The 24,037-nt window shown below is 33.7% G+C and overlaps 1 protein-coding gene across 9 annotated transcripts in view; it reads right to left on the bottom strand.

Moving 5' to 3' along the window:
• Positions 1–24,037, bottom strand: part of Ccdc88a (coiled-coil domain containing 88A) — a 161,713-nt gene that overhangs the window by 44,322 nt on the left and 93,354 nt on the right. For 7 of the 9 annotated variants that reach the window (XM_023716401.1, XM_004632434.3, XM_023716399.1 and 4 more), the window contains 9 exons: positions 23,490–23,648; positions 22,098–22,244; positions 20,447–20,591; positions 16,426–16,610; positions 14,162–14,299; positions 10,700–11,770; positions 8,966–9,093; positions 5,731–5,872; positions 1,433–1,597 (listed from right to left, as the gene is read on the bottom strand). In XM_023716401.1, coding sequence (XP_023572169.1) covers positions 1,433–1,597; positions 5,731–5,872; positions 8,966–9,093; positions 10,700–11,770; positions 14,162–14,299; positions 16,426–16,610; positions 20,447–20,591; positions 22,098–22,244; positions 23,490–23,648 — 2,280 coding nt within the window. The remainder of the gene's footprint in view (positions 1–1,432; positions 1,598–5,730; positions 5,873–8,965; positions 9,094–10,699; positions 11,771–14,161; positions 14,300–16,425; positions 16,611–20,446; positions 20,592–22,097; positions 22,245–23,489; positions 23,649–24,037) is intronic. The other 2 variants (XM_004632433.3, XM_023716396.1) reach the window with 1 other exon arrangement.

The following is a 24,037-nucleotide window of genomic DNA, read 5'->3' on the forward strand; positions in this document are numbered from 1 at the left end:
TTTACCTATAGAGCAGAATAACTTTGAGTCATCTGTAGGAAAATGGGTGCGCCTTGAGACTATACTACTAAGTGACATAAATTAGACACAGAAGATTAAATATTGCATGATTTCTATTATATGAGAAACCCAAAGTATAATTTGAAGAGTAAAATAAATGATAGGAAAAGGGGAGATAGTCCTTTTGCAGATGGGTAGGAATCTAGGGATGGAAAAGGGATAAGTAAAAAGGACTAAGATTTTTGATGTGTTTGTGTCAATCCTCCAAGATAAATTTCCTCATTATATAATATGAACATAAACTAATAAAAACTTAAAAAAATTGAAGAGACTTTTACTTGCCAAGCCTTATTTGAGATATTGGAGGCAGTGTCAAAATGGAAAGACACTGTATATCTTTCTTTAAATAGACAAACAGTGAGTAAGTGGTTTGGTTTTTTTTGTGGAATCAGGGATCGAACTCAGGCCCCTGCACTTGCCAGGCAAGCGCTTTTTCTATGGAGCCATTTCCCCAGCCCCGAGTAAGTGATTTAAAAATGTAACTTGATTAGTAAAAAGTGCTAGGAAAAAGCTAATTATTATGGGAGTGGTTAATTTTGGAGGGAGGATACCAGGAATCAAACGTGGGGCCATGCTTGCCAGGCAGGCACTATGCCACTGAGCTGGTCCTGACAGTGTTATTTTAATAAGTGCTTTAAGTTGGGCACAGGTATTTTACGAGGGGAAGGGTTAGGAAAGAGCTCATGCAGGATACATGACATGGCACTCCATGCTAAGGGAGATCCAGCCATGTATTCATTCAGGAAAAGCAAAAAACCCAGAAAGCTCCCCTGAGGTAGAAATAAACAGAAAAAGGTCAGTATGAGCAGAATTACCAAGTACTAGGCATTGCTGAAGTGTTTCTTTGCTGTAACAGATAATACTATTATCTCCAGATTTTAAGGACAGGTAGAAACTTGGTATGGCATAGGGTCAAAGCAATAGCCAGGACAAGGATATAGCAAAAAATCTGAATTTTGTTTAATTGAAATTGAAATTTATGCAGATTTTAATAATGAAGCAACATGACTTAGATTATGTCATAAAGATTGCTATAGCTGTGTACTGAGTAGTTTGAGTGAGGCAGGAGTGGTAAAGTTAGCACTGTAATACCCTAATAGTTAATACGAGAGGTGACGGCAGCACAGAGACGGAGGTAAATGTGTTTGGGTTGTATTTCCAAAGTAAACTTGGCAAAGTTTGCTTAGTAAGGTTGAGAGCAAAGTTTATGAAGTCATTAAATCTTTAGTCTTTTTGTATTGTAAAATAAACCAGTCACAGTTTCAAAGAAATAACACCAGATTAAGTTATGTAATTCATGTAACAGAAATATATGCAATGATCCTTTATTTTTAAAATACTATATTCCTACAAGAGATTTAAAAATACTTACATTTCTTTCTACTTCAATTAATCTGTCTTTAACTTTTAGAAGCTCTCTAGTCGTTTCTTGACTTTCTCTCTCCCATTTGTTGTCTTCACCAGATACTGGAGGAGAGCTCTGCACCATCCTTTCCTCATCTTGTCTCTGCTTGAGACCTTCATAGTTTTTTTTCACCTAAAATTTTAATATTTCAATGGAAAGAAAAAAAATCAGTTGTATTTCTTATAATTAATGTGTTTCTGCACTGGTTTGGTGAATGTGACAGGCACTTTTATTTTAAAATGTGATAATGTGATTATCATTTTTATCACAATTTAAACTTTTTAAAAAGCAAATCCTTTTTACTTCAAAGTAATATGTATGTATCCATCCTGTTTTTGTGGCACATGGTTCTACACTGTGTTTTATAATTTCAAATCCTGTTCTTTGTAATAAAAATGGTCTTTGAGAATAGATCAACTGGGCATGATGTCACACGCCTATAATCCCATCTACATGAAAGGCTAAGGAAGGAGGAATGTGCAGGTTCAACATAAGCCTCAGCAATTCAGTTACACCATTTCAAAATAAAAATTAAAAAATGGTTGAAGACATAGTTCAGTGGCAAAATGCTTGGCTATGGAGTGTGAAGCACTCAGTTCACACCACCCCCCCCAAAGTAACACACAAAATGTTATCTTTTATGTGTGCATATCTGAGCATATTTCTAAATTTTATACATGTATTCAGTGCATCAGGTTTTTTTCCCTACTGCTGTGTTGTCTTCCATTTTATGGATATATAAAAATTTGAGTATTCAATTAACCACTGATGGTCACTAGGTTATCTTCCATCTTAAAAATAAAATATGACAAATCAAGGTACTATAAAATCTCATTTACTAGGCTTGACATGGTGGTGTATCCTGTAATCCCAGCACTTGGGACGCTGGGCCAGGAGAGTTTGAGGCCAACCTGGGTTATAGAGTGAGGTCAAGGCCAGCCTACACTACATAGCCAAAAAAGCCAACCAACCAACCAACCTGTTAAAAAAAAAGCAAAAAACACCCCTAAATTATGTCTATTTTCATGGAATAAATAGAATTGATCATTTCTACATGATATATTGGCTTCTTTTTCTGTTTTTTTTTTTTTAAACAGGGATTAAACTCAGAGCTTGCACACTGAGCTACATATGTAGCCCTTTTTATTATGAATCAGGATCTTGCTACCAAATGGCTCATGCTGAGCTTGAACATGTGGTACTCCAATGCTGAGATTACAGAAGTGTGCCACCATGCCCAGTTTTTTCAATGTATTTGGTACAGGGTCTCACTAAGCAGCTTGGACTTGCAGTGATCCTACTGTTTTCAGCCTCCCCAGTTCTGGGATTACAGGCATGTACCACCACACCCAGTCTTGGTGGCCAGCTCAGCATGCTCGGGAGTGGGGCCAGCATGGCATGCAGTATCGGGATCGAACCCTGGTCCCTCCGCTTGCCTAAGCAGGCATTTAGTTGGCTAAGCTATCTCGCTGGCCCTTAACCATGCCCAGTTTGTGATACAGCTTTCTAAATTAGTTATACCATTTTAATTCCCACCAGTATGTATGACAGTTTCAGTTGTTTTAAAGTCTCACAAATACGTGATCAATATTTCCATATAAATTTTTGAGTTAGCATGTTTATATATAAAGTCCTGGAATTTTGACTGGGGTTATCCTGAATCAATAGATTTACATGTGATATACCTTTTAACAGTATTGAGTATTCCAGTTCATGAAAAGAATTTATAGGATACTGTTCTCTAGTGTTGCTAACATAGACTTCTGTTTTAAAAGATTAAAAAAAAAAACTTAGTAAATGTTTTTAAAACTTGTAATAGAGTTCTTATACATACTTAATTTCATTCCTAAATTGTTCATGTCATTTTATGGTATTATAAATGGGGTTTTAATTTTATTTTACAACTTTTCATTGATAAATTCACTTTAGCTATAGAAAGTTTTCCTTAAATTCCTTGGGCTTTTCTGTGAGTATCAGAGTAAATAAAAACTTTTATTTCTTCCTTTCAAGTCTGTCTTTTCATTCTTAATACATTGAATAAAACAGTATAGTATTTAATAGAAAGAGTGAAAGCAATACTTTTGGTTTTTTTCCTGATCAGAAAGTAATAAATTTTCACCATCAAGGATGATGCTTGCTATAGGTGTTCATAAAAACTCTTACCTAGTTGAAGATACTCTTTTTATTTGTTGAGCTTGGTATTAAACCATCTAACTCTAATTATGAGCTTGTCTTTATACAGCTCTACCAATATTTGTTTCATGTATTTTGTAGCTGTTATTAAGTTTGAAAACATCTTACACCTTATGATGACTTTTTTATAATTGTGAAATGAACTTCTCAGCCCATCTACTTATTTATTGTTCTAACTTACACTGTCTTACATTAATACAGCCATGATAGTGTTCTTTGGATTAGTATTAGAATTAACACTTTTCATCAAAGTTTTATAGGCAGCACATGGGTGGGCCTTGCCCTTTTTGCTAAAAAAAGATAATGAAAATTTAAATCTGTTCTTAAGACTTGAAACATAACAAATACCTACCCATACTTATTTTCTGGCTAAGTTGTTTCATGGTGTTGATTTTTATCAGTAAACCACAAAATAGCTTAATTCAGTAAAAATTTCTGGACATAGAACAAATTAATAAAACCTAAACTGACTTTGGGAGAACTACTAATGAATGCCCCTAAAATCTTATACTTAAAACTTTTGGATGCAGCAACTTTTATGATTGGTATGTACATAACAGGATATAGATATCTATATCCATGTACCTATACAGATATAGATCTTTATCTACATATACTGTGTTTGTGACAGGATTTCATTGTGTACTCTAGACTCGCTTGAAACTTGTAGTGATCTCTTTGCTTCAGCCTTCCAAGTGCTGGGATTGTATTTGTGTGCCTATGGCTTGTTGAAATGGAAATATTAATAAAATCTATGCTTTTGCAGTTGTCAGAGATAATGTCTGCTGTGAAGCACAAGGTCACAAGTCCAGGGCAACTTTCCTATACAACCAATGTGAATCTCATCTCACATCTGAAGCATTACTTGGTGGGTAGAGGACTCTTGGGACAGCAACATACAGCCCTGCTATTTACTTGCTTTTCTTCTAGTGTTTTTACTAGAAGAGTTCCAACTCCTGGGACACTACAGAGATCATAAAAAGAACAATAAACCAAAACATGACTGTACTATCTGCTAACCCTGTGGAATGGGCCAATCCCTTATGTTTCAATTACTCTTTGAGAAAGAACAAACAGGTTTATTTTACTAAATAACTCGACATGTAACATCGGAAAACAGGCTTTGAGACGACCTCACATTTATGAGGACTTGCTTTTTTAATACCATACATGATTTTCTACTACTTGATATCCTCACAGGTCATATTTGCCAGTCAAATTTTATGTGGTTTCTCAATAGGAAGAGTGCCAGAATGACGTGTCTACCACTTTTATTCAATGAAATAAGCCTGCCTCTTCCCCATGCCATCCTTATAATCCTAGTATGTTCCCAAATGCATGAGACATTACATGCATGAACTAGGATTGAATAAATCATAGTGTATAATCCCTGTATTAACAATGTTAGTCGATACATTGTGTCAACTTGGCTGAATCAGCTCCAGCTGCGTGGGGGCCTCACCCTGCAGGTGGGCAGGGCCTAGGAATTGAGACAGGCTTCCTGCCGCCCTGCCCAACTTTGGGCCTCCTGCTGCCCCGCCCTGCTTCCGTGGAGGAGTCCCAGTGTTCAGAGGAGCTTGGTCTTCGTGGCTGCTCCACTTTGGAGGCGCTCCGATCTTCACTGTGGAGCAAGCTGCCGCAGCTGCTGCTACTCCTCTGCTCTTCGTTGTTTTCTGCCGCATGAACTACTGTTGTTTGCCTTGGAGCCAGCGGAATATGGACTGATCCCTCCAGTAACTGGGAGCTAAATAAACCTTTTCTTCCTTCATTTTGAGTGTTGGGTATTTGTTCAAGCAACGAGTAAAAAGTAACTAAGACACCATATAACAAAAATCTGTTAGGAATGTTCTCAAATTTATGAGGAAGGAAAAAAAATAGCAAATGATGTTTCTATTTTTATTTTCTACTTTATGCATTTCTGTCCAAATATTTGGCAGGGATATAGTTCAGTGGCACAGTGTCTACCTGGCAAGTACAGGGTCCTGAGTTTGAGTCCCAGTACGGAAGAAAGACCCATGAACCCGATATTCATAAAATAGGTAATTAATCTTCTTTGCCATTAAATTACTTACTGTTTTAAGTTCTTGGCGCAGTTGCTGGTTATAATTTGTGGATTCTTCTAATCGAGCTTCTAGAGCAGCAATTTTTTCTTCTTTTATTTCAAGAGATTTCTTGAGAGTGGATTCTAATTTTGATTCCAAAAGTTTATACCTACTATCCAAATACAAAAGCAATACGGTTCATCATTGGGGGAAAGAAAATATTTTTTGAGGATAATTATGACCACAATAACTGATGTCATACAGTAGCTTTATAGAAGTCTTTTTGTTTTAAGAGATAAATTAACTTCCTCAAACTGCCTGAATTCCTCTTTTAAAAAGTATCCCTGGCCAGGGATGTAGCTCAGTGGCACAGTGCCTGCCTAGTAAGTGCAAGGCTGTGATTTCAATTCCCAGTACCAAAAAAATAAATAAGTAAATAAATAAAGTATTCCTGGTCATGAAGCAACAACAACAACAAAAATCAGTGAGTGGACAGAGCTCCAGAATATATCCTAGATTGTCAAAAGCAACAATTTATGCTCAAAGGAGAAATCTGGAAGATTTAATTTCAAAACATCTTTTTGTTTTGTAAGATTAAAATTGGTCTTATAAAGTGGACAGAGTCATCATGTCATCAAATAAAATGCATTTGTTGTTAACATTTAAGTACAATATTCACATAAAGGCCAATGAACAGTTAAGAATTAAGACCCAGGCTATCTTTAGAATAGTGATAGCAAAAATGATAATGATATGCCTATAATATAGGATGGCAATAGGGAGGCAGATGTGATTGTCAATATTCTAGTGACCTTTTTGAAATGAAAGAATGTGGAAAAAATTATTAGATAGAATTTTTAACAAAAATGGATGGTACATGAACATAATTTGAGTATTACATAAACCAAAGATTAGGATTAACCCTTTTTTTTAATCCCTAAAGATCATGAAGACAAAACTAAATATAACTTAAGGTATATGTAAGACATCACATTCTTTTACTGTAGTTTGTGTTTGTGTGTGTGTGTGTGTGTGTGTGTATGTATACTGCTTAATCAGGTTATTTATTTATTTTTAATCAGGTTTTTTTTTAATTTTTATTTTTTTAATCAGGTTTTAAGTTCACTGAATACAAAAAATAAATCTCATTCATGTTGGTATTAGCTTGAGTATTTGTTACGTCTGATTTTGGATATGTTCAATGCTGTGATATCTAAGTTGCTTCTGGACTATACTGACAGGAACACAGCATATGCAAAAAAAAAAAAAAAAAAAAAACAACAACCAAAAAAACCCAAAAACAAACAAACCCTGAGGTGAGATAATGGATGGGAGTGAGCAACACACAAAACAAATGGCTAAAAGATCTAAAAAGAAAACCCTAAGAAAGATTTATATCCAAAGAGAAAACACAGACTAAGGAGTTGTTCAAAAGTGATCAGATCAACTTACAATTCTACCCTCAAATTTGGTTGCACTTTTTATCTATTTATACATTCAATTCCACAACCAGCCTATGCATTTCTTTATGGCTAAATAAGTATCTGCATCTTCAAAGAAAATCAGAAAGAATAACATTAGAAAAAGATGAGATTAATAAAGGAATTATAGACCTTATCTAAGATTGATATATGTAAATTACAAGACAAAAAAATGGAAGGCTAAAAGAATTGATGTTTGTGAACCTTTCTTTGTAACATAAAGGCTTACACACTAAAAAAGAAGCTGGTTAGTGGCCTAAAACACTTCTTTCCTGATTTTCCTAAATCTAATCATAGTTGTCATTCACCTTTGATGCCATCATCTTCCTGTCCAATGCTCTCATTATATAAATAGGTGCAGAACAGTACACCTTATCATGCTTTACATCTTTCCTATTTCTGTAAGGCTGTATAACATACTTTATGTTTTTACATAAATGATTCTGTCTGCATGAAATGCCTTTTGCCACTGTTTTCACCTTGAAAACTTCTATCATTCTTTAATGCTTCAGCTGAAGCATTACTGCATCAAGAGCTCAATTAATACTAGCTAAATGTATGCAAAGTTTGGGAAGAGGTGGCCAAAACACAAGAAGGGACCACCCAGATTCAGATTAATAAATTTGTATCAGTCAATTAGGGCAATTATATGGTTTACTCTATTATTTTCTTTTGTCAAGAACATGCAGAACATAACAGGTAATCCAACAGAAGCAGTGCATATGTAGTATCTACATGAAAAGACAGTCAATTAAAATGACACTGAACTTTCTGATTCAAACAAATATTTTCTCATGAGATACTCAAAGTATTAATTCAATAATCGTTGCCTGACTTGAATGTTAGAATGAATACCTACAATCACTTCAGTTATTGCACAATTAATCTTCTAAGTATAATTCATTTTTAGTATTCTCAAAAGCACATTAGCAGTGCCAAATAATAAGCAACAGTTTCATTTGCTTGTTTTCTTTTGAGACAGGGTTTCTTTGTGTTGCTCAGGCCCCCCTGAAACAGGGAGCAATCCTCTTGCCTTCGTCTCCCAAAAGTTGAGACTGCATGCATATGTGATCATGCCTGGCTTAATCTGCATATATTGTTCTATGTACATTAATACAGAATAACATAAAAATAATGGGCAGGTAATATAAAAGTTCCAATGAATTAAAATCCCAGTCTATCCATATAAAATACTATTAACAATATAGAACTTTTATTCTAGCTGGAGTCAAGTAGACCAGTGGATGCTAAGTAGTACACTACCTAAAAATCATATTTGAACATAGTTGACAGACCATAATTACCATGGAAGTATGCAAATATTCTTTAAATCCATATTAATCATTTTAAAATTATAGAGTATCTTGTTTGTAAAGCCTGTTTTCCACACCATTTTTATGTTTTATTTTTCAATGCATCTTCCCTTGTTTCACACCTTTCCTCCATTTCTTTGTAAATTCACTTTTTGACAAAATAAAGTACTGAGGCATTTAAGCATATGATTTAAGTGAAAAATAACATGCTTATTTTATGAGAGGGAGGTTGTTGTTAGATACTTTATTCTTTCATTATAGCCTCTGATCTGCTACATGGTGACATCCTGTTTTATAACTGTATATGATAACAGTTTGCTTTTTTACATAGATGATAGCGTTGTCTGAGATTTATTTTTGTTACAGAACTTTCTCTAAGAGAAGAAATGTCTTCTGTAGCTAGTACATAAGTATTTTCTCCAGAAAGAACCTGAGCAAAATAGTAATTTCAGTTTGCCAACTAGTACTCACCTGTCATCAGTACTTTGCTCATCATGTAAGAGTCTCTCTTTATTTAACCCTATCTTCTCAAGCTCATGAGTTAATTTTTCAAGATCATTGTTCATTTGTTGAGTCTTCAATTTTTCACTCACCAAATCCTTATTTTAAAAGGAATGCACAATTCACTTAAGTGACAAAAACATAAAAATCTAAGAAAGCTAAGATTCTATTTAATATCATCCAGGGATATAAATAATTTGAACCAGAAGTGACACAAATATTATCAATAAACCCTTCTATCATTAAAAAATAATTAAGCAAAGAAGTTATAACATGAGTGAAACAATTACTTCTTTCTTATGCTAAAACTTTTTAACTCTAAAGTTAAAAACTAAAGGAGAGAAACTGGTGAAGATCCATGTTAGGTTTGAAAACTTAAGAGAAAATAACCCACATTTCCATCAAGTCTTTAATAGTGGGAAGACTTCAACACCTATCTCTTAGGACAAAAGTACACTAGATACAATACTTTTTGTCGGAAGTCCCTTTTTCCAGGTAAAAAAGCTAAAATACTGATTTCAAAACTAAATGTTCTTAGAAGTTAGGTACAAGGAACTTGTTCATATCTACAAGACTAGAGAACAATAAAAAGAAAACAAAACAAAGAAACAAAAAACCACAGGAAAGTTTCCTCAATCCCCTCAATGCCTTTCTAGCAGATATCCAAACCGCCCAAAGTAACTTTCAGCTAGAATGATAAGATACTTTTCCACTGACTTTAAAGGATTATCAAATGTTGTTATACACTATTTTAAAAAAAGGCCAAACCTGCTATCTTTTGATCTGTACCAACCATGATTTACATGACATATTGCCAATGTGCTCTCATAAATTTGAGAATTATTTTTTTTTTTTTGTTTTTGAGGCAGAGTCTCATTTTAAGTCTGGCCTTAAACTTATCTGTAGCTCAGGCTGGCTTGGAATTCTCAGAGATCCTTCTGCTTCAGAGATCTTTTTGCTGAGATTATAGATAGAGGCCACAATACCAGGCTCAGAATTATTCTTAATATATGGATCATGCAACTATTACTTGTTCGGTATTGACCTTTAAATTGAAATTTGCATTCTCTCACTTCTTAAAATTCAAGGGGTCCTAACATCTGAATATCTAGTTTTGAGTCCAGAAATTCAACTCTGCTGATTATCTGCCATGTAATGCTAAATTTACAATTTTCAAACTGTTTTCTAATCTGAAAAAAATGGAGATTATACCAAAAAGAACTGGTTGTAAAAACTACATAAATATATGTAAGTTCAACATATATGCAATTCCTTAGCAAAGTATCTGACACAGAGTACTCAAGAAATAGTAGCAATACAGCTTTCTATGATATTTAGTATTCAATAAAAGTACTTCATATATCTTATTTCAAAACAAAAGTTCAAAATTCTAATGTATGCAAGGTCTTGAGTTTGATCCCTAGTACCAAGAAAACAAAAACAAACAAAAACCTAAAGTAATTTACTAATCAGCTACCCCAAAGAAAACTAATTACTACAAATCTTTTATTTTATAAAATCTTACTACTCACAACTATACTGTTTTCTAACTATTTGTTACTACAAATCTTACAAAATATAATTTTTAGAGTAATAAAAATAGAAAACTTGCAAGTTCTTCTTTACTGATGGGTTCAGTAAAACAAATCTTGAGTTAAATTCGTTAAAATAGAATCTGCCATAAATTTCAGTAAACGTATTTACCTCACGTAATGTAACCAAAGTTTTTACATCAATAGTTGCTCTTTTCACAAGTTCTTTATTTTCTTTCTCTAATTCTTTCAGACGCACACAAGATTCTTTATATATACCAATTTCTTTGAAGAGGGTTTTGTTTTCTTTTTCCAAATTTCCAATCTTCACATTATTTTCTTCTAATGTGGTATCTTTTATTTCTGCTTGTTGTCGAAGCCTCTTATTTTCCTTCTCCAACTGTTTCTTATCCTTTTCCAGCTGTGATGTCTCTTGCTCTAATGATTTATTTTCTTTTTCTAATTGTTCTAGTCTTTTGCTAGATATTTTTAATTCTTCTAGGTTTTTTTGCAATGTTTGATTTTCCATTTCCAAGTCTTGTAGTTCACTCTCTAATTGTTGGATTTTTTTATTGCTATTTTCCAGAGCTTTCTGTAGTCTTTGATTTTCTGTATCTAGTCCCTGGTAGCTAACTTCCAAGCGCTCTGTTTTCTTGAAAGATGCTTTCATGAGCTCCAAACCCTTTTTAAGTTGTTCTTTCTCACTTTCGAGTTCTTTGTTTTCTAGCTGTAGCTGAGCCATTTTCATGCTTGCACACTTCAACGATTCCACATTCCTTCGCAGTTCTAAGTTTTCCTCATCAAGTTGGGAATTCTCTTTTTCTAGGGATTCTAACTGAAAGGTAAGGTTTTTAAAGCTATCCAATGTTTTTTTCAATTTTCTATTTTCTCTTTCTAGCTCTGAATTTTCTTGTTCTAGGGCCTCTATTTTTTCACAAGTAATTTTTAAATTTGTTATCTTTTTCTGTAGTAATTCATTTTCTTTTTCAAGATGATGCAATTCATTTTCAAGTTCTTCTGCTCGTTCTCCTTTTTCTTTATAATGTTCCAATTCTTTTCTAATTTGTCTTTTTTCAAATTCAATCTTGCTTAGCTTGCTACTTGTTTCTTTGATTGATTCATGTAGAATTTTATTTTCTTTTTCAATGTCTTTCACCCTTGCTTCAGCACTTATTTGGGAGCGCTGTCTCAAGGAAGATACTGTTTGATTCAGATGTTCATTTTCTTGTTCCAAGATTTTAAGCTAATTCAAAAAATAAAGAAAATTTTAAATTACATGAGAAAATTTAAATATTTCAAATTATATATTTTATCTTCCAAAAATGAATAGGCAAAGAACACAAAGGAGCACTACAATATATATACTATTTTCAATTCTGACAAGTATTTACCAAAAGACTACTATAGATATATGTGCTGTTGGCTCATTAAAATGTGTATCTTTCAGGGAGTTCAAATTTAAAGGAATAGTTAAGAGAAATGTATTTACTACTGATCGATGTTTAGATTTATAGTTATTATGCTTTATATTTACATATACATATAAATCAAATACATACACATAAATCCTTGAAGACATAAAGTTTACTTTCATCATTTCTTTTTTCTTTTGAAACAGGGTCTCCCTATGTAGCCCGGGCTGCCCTTTACGTTGGTCTTCCTACCTTAGCTTCCCAAGTACTGAAATAGTGAATGTTATCAGACTGGCTAAAAGTTTTTGTAATATTTATACAAGTAAGTTCTTATTAAATATGTACATATGTGTGTGAATATAAGTATATTCATTCCTAAAAAGGAATCACTTAGTACATTTTTGTGGAATATTTGATAACAAATTCATTCATTTTGTTACACCACTAGCATGGCCTAATATTAGAAACAGATTAAAAATAAAGATTAGAATTTTTGTTCTATACTCTACAGAAATGTACATTTTTATTGGTAGACTGAGGACTAGGGCCAATACAAAACAAATAAGAAGAGACATTTCAAAATGGCAAGTCATTCAATCTATCCAGTTCTCAGTTTCCTCAAATATATGAATGGTCAATGAGGAGCTGAAATCTGACAGTATCTGCTACCACCAAACTTCTTTCTCTTTCACAGGGTACAACTACAGTTGTCTACAATTCCATTCAGGAGGACTTTAAAACCTGTAATCCTGATTCACAGATAATTTTTAAAAGCACAGGTACTGCAGAATTTTATCCTAGATTACTATTAAACATACTGGCAATTTAAAACTTTCTAAGATGTTGCTCCATCTTTTGTAAAATACACTGGATAGAAAGTGAAGTACAGCTGGGGATATGGCTCTGGGCACAGCATCTGTCTGGCAAGCATGAAGTCCTGAGTTTGATCTCCAGAATGGTACCAATTAAAAACAAAAACAAAAAAAAAAAGAGGCATAATTATATACTAGGTCCTCTTTGTTGATGAGAATAAATCCCAAGATCCCCAGTGTTTGTCTAAAACAATTTTTTCTTTATTTGGTAAGGGGGTCTCACTACGCAGATCAGACCTGTAGTAATCCTCTTGTTTTCAGCCTCCTCAGTGGTGGGATTTCAGGTGCACGCTACCACACCAGGTCATTAGCCAGCTCAGCATGCTCAGGGGTGGGGGCGGGCGGGCCAGCATGGCATGTGGTAACAGGGATAAAACCCCTAAAATGGAATTATACTGAACCATGAATATACTGCTGTACTCCTGACCCACAATGAAGTTTGATTTATAAGTTAAGTATAGCATGTGATTAACAATAGTTTACTGTAAACTTTAGTAACCTTAGCATATTTTTTTCTTATTCAGTGAAGAACTTTCACCTTTTTACTTACAAGAAGCACTTTTTGGCTCTTCTTTAAGATATCTGAATTGTTAGCATCACTGCTCTTAAAATTTAGGGTCACTATTAAGTAAAATAAGGGTAACTTGAAAGTGTGCACTATGGGCAGGGGAGATGGCTCAGTAGAATAAGCACTTCCCTGGCAAGCACAAGGGTCTGAGTTCAATCCCTGGTTCCACCAAAAAAAAAAAAAAAAAAAAAGTATGTACTGTGACACTATGACAGTTGGTAAGAACAGTAAACAACAGGGAAAGTAATATGTAAAGCATGAATACTCTGGAAAGGATGATTCACATTCCAGGCAGGATGGAGTAAAAGGTCACAAGATAACATCACACCAACTGACACATAATGGAACACTTATAAAATGTTCATTTCTGGCATTTTCCATTAAAAAAATTTGGGGCTGTAACTGATACAATGGGGAAATTGTATTTATTTTAAATTCTGAAGAATTCTAAGATACTTTCTTTGTTTTTTTTTTTTTTTTTTTTTTTTTTTGGCGGAGCCAGGAATTGAACTCAGGCCCTTATGCTTACTAGGCAAGCACTTATTCTACTGAACTATCTATCTCCCCAGCCCCCTTGTTTTTTTTTTTTTTTTTTCTTGGCAGACCCAGGGATTGAACTCAGGCCCTTGCACTTGCCAGGGAAGCACTTATTCCACTGAGTCATCTCCCCACCCCCTTCTAAGATATTTTCTTTTAAGGTTATATGAATATTATTTGCATATAAGATAACTTTTGTTAATACATTTTAAAATGTTCTTTGCTTAAGTAAGAAATTTTTGAACCTGTCTTTCTGAATTTTCTCTAAGTGTTTCAATTGTTTTTTCAAGCTGTGCTTTCTCCTTCATTAGGTCCTTGCTTAAATTCTGACAAGTCTGAAGACTTTGCTTTTCTTGAATAATCTCATTTTCAAGAATTTCGACCTAGAGAAAATTAAATCACAAAACAAAGCAACATATTAAATATTTTACAATACAATAAACATGTCAAATCAAAAGATAATCATTCAATAAACAATAGAAGGCAATTTTAATATCCAAATGGTAGAATTTTAACAGTTTACTACAGAAATTAGGTGTCACTGCATTCGACTTTCAGTAGCTGTATGAAGTATGCAGACATAAGTTTCTTATTCTCTGTATGCTGTAAGGCAGATTTCTATTTTTAAACAAAGACACATCTAAATGAATAAATGCTAATGATGTACTATATGAGTACTGCAGAAATCTTACTGATTCTTTTAGATTAAGTGGATTTATAATATAAAATTTTAATTATAACCATGGAATTTTAGTGAGTAAGAGGGAGGAAGACAATATAAAAAGCATGAAAGAAAAGATTAGAAATTGTGGTACAAGTCAATGAGGAAGTAAAAAGGGATTTGATTTAAAAACCAAAGAAAAAGGTAAGAAAAAAAGAAGAATAAGACAGAAAAATGAACAAAACTACAACCAACACTTCTATTTTATTTATTTATTTATTTATTTATTTATTTTGCATTTTAGGGAAGGGCCTACAGGGTGTTCAGGGTCTCACTACTAGATCGAACTCATAGTTATCTGCCTGTTCACAGCCTCCTAAGAGCTGGGATTACAGGCGCACACCACCACACCCAGAGTGCCCCAGGGGTAGGGCCGGCATGGCAGGCTTGGGGATCGAACCCCTGACTCCTGTGCCTGCTTGCAGGCGCTTTAATTCACTGAGCTATTTGGCTGGCCCAATACTTCTATCTTAAATGTAAATTTATTTTGATACATATTAAAGATGGAATGTCAGTAGTATGGACTAGTGATTACAAACTAAAAACTTGCCTAACCATATGTCATACTCACATTGCATAGTTTTTTATTTATTTATTTATTTATTTATTTGTTTATTTATTTTTTATTTTATTTTTTTATTTTTCAACAAATAATACACTGCATATATTCTTCTTAGTGGTTAATTGCTGTACAAGATGCGGACTTGTGATCCTATTTACAAACACCATTAGAACAAATCATTCTATTCATTAACAGAATGTAACTATGTATCTATCCCAACCACTTTGAATACACAGATACAAAATGGACATTCATCTGTATACCCCATTTTTTCTAAGTTCCGTTATTGAATATTATAGGTGTGTAAACTCAGCAAAATATTCTAAAAGAGTCCAGTAGCCCATAATAGCATTGGGTCTTCTGTTTAACTGGCAATGTCAGAAATTATTGACCTGAGTCCCCCACAGCTCAACTTAACAGCATGGCTTTATTTCTTATAATTTCGTCTTCATACTTTTCTGCTGGGTGGTTAAGACCAAGGTAAAGCAGGACCTATGCAACAAGAGTTGTAGCTTTTTGGTCTGAGAAGGTCAGTGAAATGCCCTCAGGATTTGTCCTGAGATCCTGTACCTCAGATTGTAGAACCTTTATCAGTGCAGCCATGTGGATGAGTCACGGCCAATGCTTGGCCAATGTGCTCTCTGTGAAAGCCTGAGAGAGTGTCTTCTCCCCATGTGACTCTGCTTAGGCCCACTCTATGTCATCGATCACTTTCCTCTTTGGCCCCTAATCTTCTTGATCAGAAAATTTGGGACACTACCGAGGTACATGACGTTACAGTACAAGTTCTCATATGTCCTGAGTCTTAACTGACCTTAGAAGGCTAGGGCCAAAATGTTGGCTTTCCTTGTATCCCTCCTTTTTCTCTAATTTTGGTCTGCGAACTTAGGTTGTTAACCATCCAGAAGAAAAGCTTATTGTTATTATCAAACGATTTGGGCTATCAATCTTAACCTCACTATCTCACTGCATTTCAAACATCTTAGGCATAATAAGGAACAGGTATTCACATTGCATAGTTTTAACAAATCAAGAAAAAATGTTACAATTCGGATCTGGAATGTTCCCCATAATCTCATGTGTTAAAGGCACGTTAACTTCCTCCTTTTATGTACCTTTAATATTGTTTAAACTTATGGAAAATTTCAAGTATATATAAGTAGAGTAAATGTGCTAATTATGCTCATGTATATATTGATAAGAGGAAACATTATACTTTTATTTACCTTTTTATTTAGTCTTTGATTTTCTTTTTCAAGTTTTAGGATTTTGGAAGTATTGCCTTCTGCAGAATCCATAGTACTCCGAAGCTCTTCTACAGTTTTTGTCAAACTCTGGTTCTCCATCTCTAGTTTCAACAACCTACTTGATGTCAGCTCATTTACCTCATGGCCCAAGGATTTCTGTGGTGCTGTAATATTGAAAATATGCTATTGATGGAACCATTTACCATTTAAAATATTTGAGTGTTAGTGTTAATCTACACCTCATCTTTATACAAAAATTAGTAATTATCAAGAGGATACAATTTTAAGGAAAAAAATGAATTTTTTAATATACAGAATCCAGGGCCGGCCAAACAGCTCAGAGGATTAAAGTGCCTGTAAGCAAGTGCAGGGGCCAGGGGTTCGATCTCCACACCTGTCATGCTGGACCCGCCCCCAGGGCACACTGAGACAGCAATTGAGACTGGGCGTGGTGGCGCGTGCCAGTAATCCCAGCTCTTGGGAGGCTGTAAACATGGGGATCACTAGGACTCTTACCTAGTAGCGAGACCCTGAATACCTGTAGACCCTTCCCTAAAATACAAAAAAAAAAAAATAATAATAATAATAAATTGAGCCTGAAGAGTCAATAACATTCCAGTTCTAGTTTCATGAGAAATTAACTAAATTAATTAGTTACATTGCACTCAACCAATCTTAGGCTACTTTCAGAAATTTAGGTACTAGCCTGGAATCTCACAGGGAAATCGTGTGACCCCAAAAGAAATATGAACCATATCTTATGCCAAACCTTCGAAAATGAAAACCCAGGCTGAATAAGAATAGTGGTCATTCTCTTGAAAATAAAGAACTAATGCTAAAGTTCAGTGCAGAGAAAGTGTTCTGTAAGTAGATTTTAGTATTACATTTTTTTTTTAAATCTTGGTGTCTACTTCTGTAAATGCTTTACAGTGACCCCAAAACATTTATTTTAAATAACCTTATAATAGCAGCCTTCTTAAATATTTTGATGATGTCAAAATAATAAAATACTCAGAGAAAGATAACTTGAGTACAGGAGTAAGTGGATTTAAAAATGAAACATAGTACCTAAAATTCATTCTGAAATTCCAGATTTTAAGAAGGGAAATGGATGAAAGTTTTGGTTGGTGTTCCTAGGTCTACTTTTCTATTTTGTGTATACTTGAAATACTTCAACATACATGTATTCACATAGTGAATACTTCTACATGTACTGTATATACTCTTCTAAATGAGGTACAGTAGATAACCTCAGTGAAAGATAACAAAGCCTCAATATTTATGTCTAGCCTTTTAGTTTGGATATCACTAGATTATTATTTTTTAAAATTTTTGATGTAGTAAGAACTGAATGTAGGGCCTCACAGATGCTTGGCAAGCATTCTACCATTAAGCTATATCCTCAGACCTTTCACTTGACTTTGAGGCAGGTCTTACTCAGTTGCTCAGGCCAACACTGAACTCTGAACTCATCCATTAGCCTTCTAAGTAGCTGGGATTACAGGTACAGGCACGAAATCCCACAGTGGTAATTTTACACTTAAAATGTACTGTACATTCACTGAGTTTTTAATATCTGTTAGCTCCTTAAGTCTGTTTTGTTTTGATCTAGAATATATTTAGTTTGCCAAAAATGGTTTAAATTTAACTATAAACTTACAGGATATATTGTATAACTGGAAACCACTGAAGTATTAAAAATATATTTTGAAAATACAACAAACATTTTTTTTCCATTTGAGGTAAGAGTTTTAAAAAAGAGGGATTGGGGAGATAGCTCAGTAGAATAAGTACTTGCCTACCAAGCACAAGGGCCTGAGTTCAATCCCCAGTTCCACCAAAAAAATTTAAAAAAAAAGTTTTAAAAAAGATGCAGAAATTAAGCATGCAGAAATTATTTTAACATCATCTCCCTCATGATCTTCATTGCCATCATCACATCTCTGTACATCTGCTTCTTTTGTAAATGGTGTTAAAACACAGCATAAAGACAGTCTTGATATGCATCATTCCCAATGGCAGCATTACTGTGAATCCAACTTGAATTAGATACTTTAAAAACCAAGCTCATTTATCGCATTAAAAACACAATACTTAGATTGTGTTTATTCAAAGTATATATACTGGTTTGACTCTAGGAATGAAATTATTATGTTTTCTACTTGTAACTTAAGAATGAAATGAAAAATTATAGAAATTCTCTGCATTAAACTTTATTTTTGCTTTGTTTTATATCAGGTCTCAACATCTCAACACGTTGCCCTGACAGGCCTTGAATTTGAGATTATCCCATCACAGCCTCCCACACAACTGGCATGACAAGCAAGCACCACCATAACTGGATTTATATATTAACCTTGAACACACACTTTCATTTAATGCTTTTAAAAAATGCTTTTATTCTGCCACCACTATATATATATATATATACACAAGTAAAAGTTATATATATTTCTGATATGTAACATGGTGTTTTAATACATTGTGGAATAGCTAAATGCAGCTTTCATCTTTTTCATGATGAAAAGATCTTTTACTTTCTTAGTATCCTTTAGATGTATAAAAGATTCTAATTGTACTCACGACTGACATACATCTCTTGAACTTATTTTTGTTGTTGTTATTGTTGTTTTGAGACAGGTTCTTGTTGGGTCATTCAGTTTGGTCTTTAGTTGACTATGTAGCCCAGGCTGGCCTCAAACTGAAAGATATCCTGTTACCTCAGCCTCCCAAATACTGGGACTACAGGCATGAGCCACTATGCCTAGTTTGAACTTATTTTTCTAGCTAATCAAAATTGTGCGTCCTAGGCTGGGGAGACAGCTCAGGGGCACAAATGCCTGCTTGCAAGCCTAAGGTCCTGAGTTTGATCCTCAGTACCAAAAAAAGTGTGTCCTTTGCCCAACATCTCCCAATTTCACATTCTAGTCTTTGGTTGCCACCAGACTTTTGAAGATTCCAGAAAAATATAAGAGAGATTATGACATATTTCTGTGCTCATATTATTTTCCTTAATATAATGTCCTCCAAGTTAGAATACTGGATAAATGAGCAATTATGCAGCTAGTCTAGTATGAATATGTGTGATGTAAGTAAATTCAAAAGTGTATCAGCATATATAACCGAAGCAATAACTTAAATAACTATTATATGTAAATATACCCAGTTTTAAGAAACAGAACAAATCAATATAGAGCCTAGAAATAAAAAGGGTCAACAGTTAAAAATTTATCTGATGAGGTTTTATTATTTACAATATGAACTCACTGGAAAGTATAATTCTGTAACTGTGATTATATATATGTTATGAGAGAAGTCATAAGATCCTTAATTTCCTATCTACATAACAATGTTCCCTCTGTGTTTTACAGAATGTATTTTGGTTTCTTTCTATTTTGGTTTGTCTATATTCAAAAAACAAGATGAACTAAAATGATAGTTTACTAGATGGTTATATTTCCTTTTTTCTCTTTTAAATTTTTTTTTTAATTTTTTTGAGACAAAGTCTTGTTATGTACTTAAGAGCGACCTTAACCTCATTATGTAACCTAGGCCAGCCTCAAACAAACAGTAATCCTCCTGCCTCAGCCTCCCCAGTACTAGGATTACACATACGCACCACACCTGGCCATAGATGGCTATATTTTGTAAAAGACATAAACTGGTATTCCATCAACTTGTGATACAAACATGAAACAGTGCAAATCAATTAAATTTGTTACTGCATTATAAAACTGAATTATAAGACATGCAAAGCTAAGAACCAGATCTCAACAGGAAGGAAGAATATGCTGCTGGATAAGATCTTATTTAGGGAGGGGCCTGGCCCTAGCTCAGTCTTTTAAGTGGCTGCTTCCACAAAGATCTTATTTAGGGAGATACCTGGTCTTCTGAGATAGCTCCAGTTGTGAAAAATAAAGAACTAATATATTAAGAAGTATAAACATAACTACAACTCCATTTATTCATTTATATTTAAATATAACAAAATTAGGAATACCTTCAGAAAGTTCGCTAGTTCTAGATATCTGTTCCAGTTCCCAGCCAAGATGTAATGATTCATCCATACTTTGTTTCTGTGCCATTTCCAAAGTCATATTTTCTTCCATTAATTCTTCTATCTTTTTTCTATCCATATCCCGTTCCTTTTTCATTGGCAGGGAGATGAGAGAGAACAAAAAACAAGAATAGTACAATATCAAGACACCATTTTTATCACTCCAACTGTATTAGAAACTGAGGATAAATTTTGAGTTTCTTAAAATTTTCATAGCTAGAAGTAAATAATCAGTTGGTCCTACTAGCCATTATCAGGTGCCACACATCCTTTTAAAATGATCTTGTAGGACAATGTGAAAATGCTTTATCACTGTCAGGACATCAACTATGAATTCTACAAAGAATTCTGATTGCGTTTTAAATTCAAGCCAGTAGTTTTTTATATTTTAAAAGATGTCCTTACACAATAGTTTACTGGGGGTTTGAAAAGTAGGCAACAAAATTAACAATACTTATCTACAACAAAAGCATAAATTTCTACTACTTATTCATATAGTGCAGTTGTATTTATATATGGTTGCAAGCATCTAATTCATACAGCTATCTCTTCTGCTAAAGCTTCAAGGACTTTAGCTATCTCTGTCATTACAAAAAAGCCAGCCAAGCCTGAGAATTTTTCTTGAGAGGCAATGTAATTTATCCTTTAAAACTTACCGTTTTCACAGGACTGGCAATGTCAGAAGTTGCTGACTTGAGCCTTTTACAGCATGTAGAGAGCCAGTTTTTCCAGCACCATTTGTTAAAGAGGCTATCTTTCTTCCAGTAAGCATGTTTGGCCCCTTTGTTGAAGATAAGATGGCTGAGTGTGTTTGTAGAGGCTTCTACATCTTCTAATCTATTCCCTTGATCCTCAGGTCTATTTCATTGCCAGTACCATGCTGATTTTATCACAGTAGCTTTATAGTCTAATTTCAAGCCAGGAATTGTAATGCCTCCTGCCTTGTCTTTGTTGCCCAGGACTGCCTTTGCTATTCTAGGTCTTTTCTAGTTCCGAATAAATTTTAAGAATGATTTCTCTAGGTCTGTAAGGTATGTTGGTTGTAGGGATTACATTAAATCTGTACAGCAATTTTGAGAGTATGGCCATCTTCACAATGTTGGTTCTTCCTATCCAAGAGCAGGGAATATCTTTCCATTTTCTGAAATCCTCTACAATCTCTTTTTTCAGAGTACAACTTCTGACATTGCCAGACCTACGGAAAACCCACTACTATTATGGACTCCTGGACTATATTGGAATATTTTGTTGAATTCATGCACCTACAATATTTAAATGACAATGAAATACCCTTCTCTGACAAAACTAAACAAAAAATGGGGATACAAATGAAGGACCATTTTGTATCTGTATATTCAAAATAGGATAGATATACTGCTACTTTCCCTTAATTCAATGAATAGAAAGATTTGTTCTAATAGTGTTTGTGGACAGGATATCATGTCTGCACCTTGTACTATGAATAACCACTAAGAAGACAACACTATGCAATGTGTTAATTATTGAAACTGTCCTACTAAATCGGTTTTGAAACTGTCTCATTGCTATTTATTTCTCAATAAAATTATTAAAAAAATTTTTTTAAAAACCTTACCATTTCCATATCATGCAGTTTCGCCTTTAGCTGTAAATTCTCTTTTTCTAACTCATGTAATTTATCAGAACGAGCTCGAGTTCCTTCAAGTTGGTCTTCCAACATGGTTTTTGTTTCCAATAAAACTTGATTGTCTTCTTTTAATTCCTATAAGCATTTTGAATACGTTTTACCACAAATGTACTAAATCCTTTTAAGTTTTTAATGATCTAGAACACAGAAATTATTTTTTCAACTAAAACACTACAACATCTGTACCAGTAGTTTTATGTAGAAGTAAAGCTACTGAGTAACAGAAATACACATTTTTCCTTCATTTTCCCCCAGATGTTAAGGTATTATGCAATAAAATATTGAATTCTTACAGTAGAGTAATACTACTATAATTTCACAAAAAAACATGTAATATATTTGAATACTTAGTCACAACTATAAAGGCCAAAGTACAAGGAGTTCTCCACATATTTAAGACATATCTCCATAGAATAAGAGCTTTCCTTAGTGATGGAAATAGACTTAAACATTTTTCTCAAAGACTTCTTTTGAAAATGAAGGGTTTTAGGTTTTTGCAGTAAAAACCAAGAATAAAATAAACCAAGATTTCCACCAATAAAATTTTTATATGAACATACTGAGGAAATACTTTAAAAACTCCCATATATGATTTGAAAGTGAGTAGTTGCAATTTCCTTTTGACAAATTATACATATCTGTGGTTAACTAAGTCTAGAGAAATACAAAACAGTGGGGTCTCTGAAGATCCCTTACTAATGCCATGTATAAATACATGTGAATAACTGGAAATGTATATTTATTATTTATTGGGTGTCTTTACTGATAACTTTCAGGCTAAAATGTTCTATTTTCTTAAGTTTTCATTTTTAAATTTTGCATTCTCTTCTTATTCTCATACTGGAACTGACCAAAATCTGTTTACAGAAAAAAAGGAAGTTATCTGAGAAAGGAAAGAAATAAATGGAAGGACTGTGAAATTTTTTGTCACTTGAACTTCATGCAACATTAATTGCAAACATCAAGAATAGTTGGTTTTATCTTCATTTGCATATAAAAAGCCTGTGTGAAACCTAACTTAGCAATTTCAATTAAAAGCCATCAGAAATGTTTTGCTTTCACTTTTGAGAACATGTTTGACATTATAGAGACAAGTATTTTGAGTTTATAGGAAAGACTTCAAAAGTCTGCTCTACCTATGATGCTAGTTAAAATTAAGAGCCCCAAAGAATTACATAAAAATTAATGAAAGTCCAAAAATCCCTTTGTGAAAATGTTAGTAATAACTGTTATGTTCAACATTATTAAGTACATTTCAAATACATTTTAAAAATCGTATTCAAGAAAAAAATATTGTGAATGGTTCATTATACAACATACCTCAACTCTTGCCTTATAAAATTCAATATCATGTAGTCTTTCTTTATATCTGCTGACTTCACTTTCAAGTTTATCAACTCGGATTGCCTTCTCTCGAAGTGCATCTAATTCATCCCGGTACATTCTAGCAGAACGAGCATCCGAAAGCAAGTTCATGTTCTAAATATAAATAATAATGTTCTTAATATTACTATTTTCAATTATTTATTTTGTAATTGTACAACTTAATACATTTACTTAAAATTAATCAAATATCACAGAAAGGGAAATTTTATGATATATAAATTCTACAAGTTTTTTTTTTTAAGTGGAATATATACTAACAATATATAACAGGTAACATCATAGTAAATGGACAAAAACTGAAAGTTTTCACTCTAAAATCAGGATGGGGCTGGTGAGATGGCTCAGTGGTCTAAAGCACCTACTTAGAACAAGTTTAGCAAAACACAGGGACCACGGTTCAATCCCCCAGCACCACATGCCAGCCAGGCCCGCCCCCTGGTGGGCTGAGCTGGCCACACACACATAAATAAATAAAATTTAAA

Source organism: Octodon degus, unplaced genomic scaffold (genome assembly GCF_000260255.1).
Source record: "Octodon degus isolate 3935 unplaced genomic scaffold, OctDeg1.0 scaffold00048, whole genome shotgun sequence".
Taxonomy (NCBI): domain Eukaryota; kingdom Metazoa; phylum Chordata; class Mammalia; order Rodentia; family Octodontidae; genus Octodon; species Octodon degus.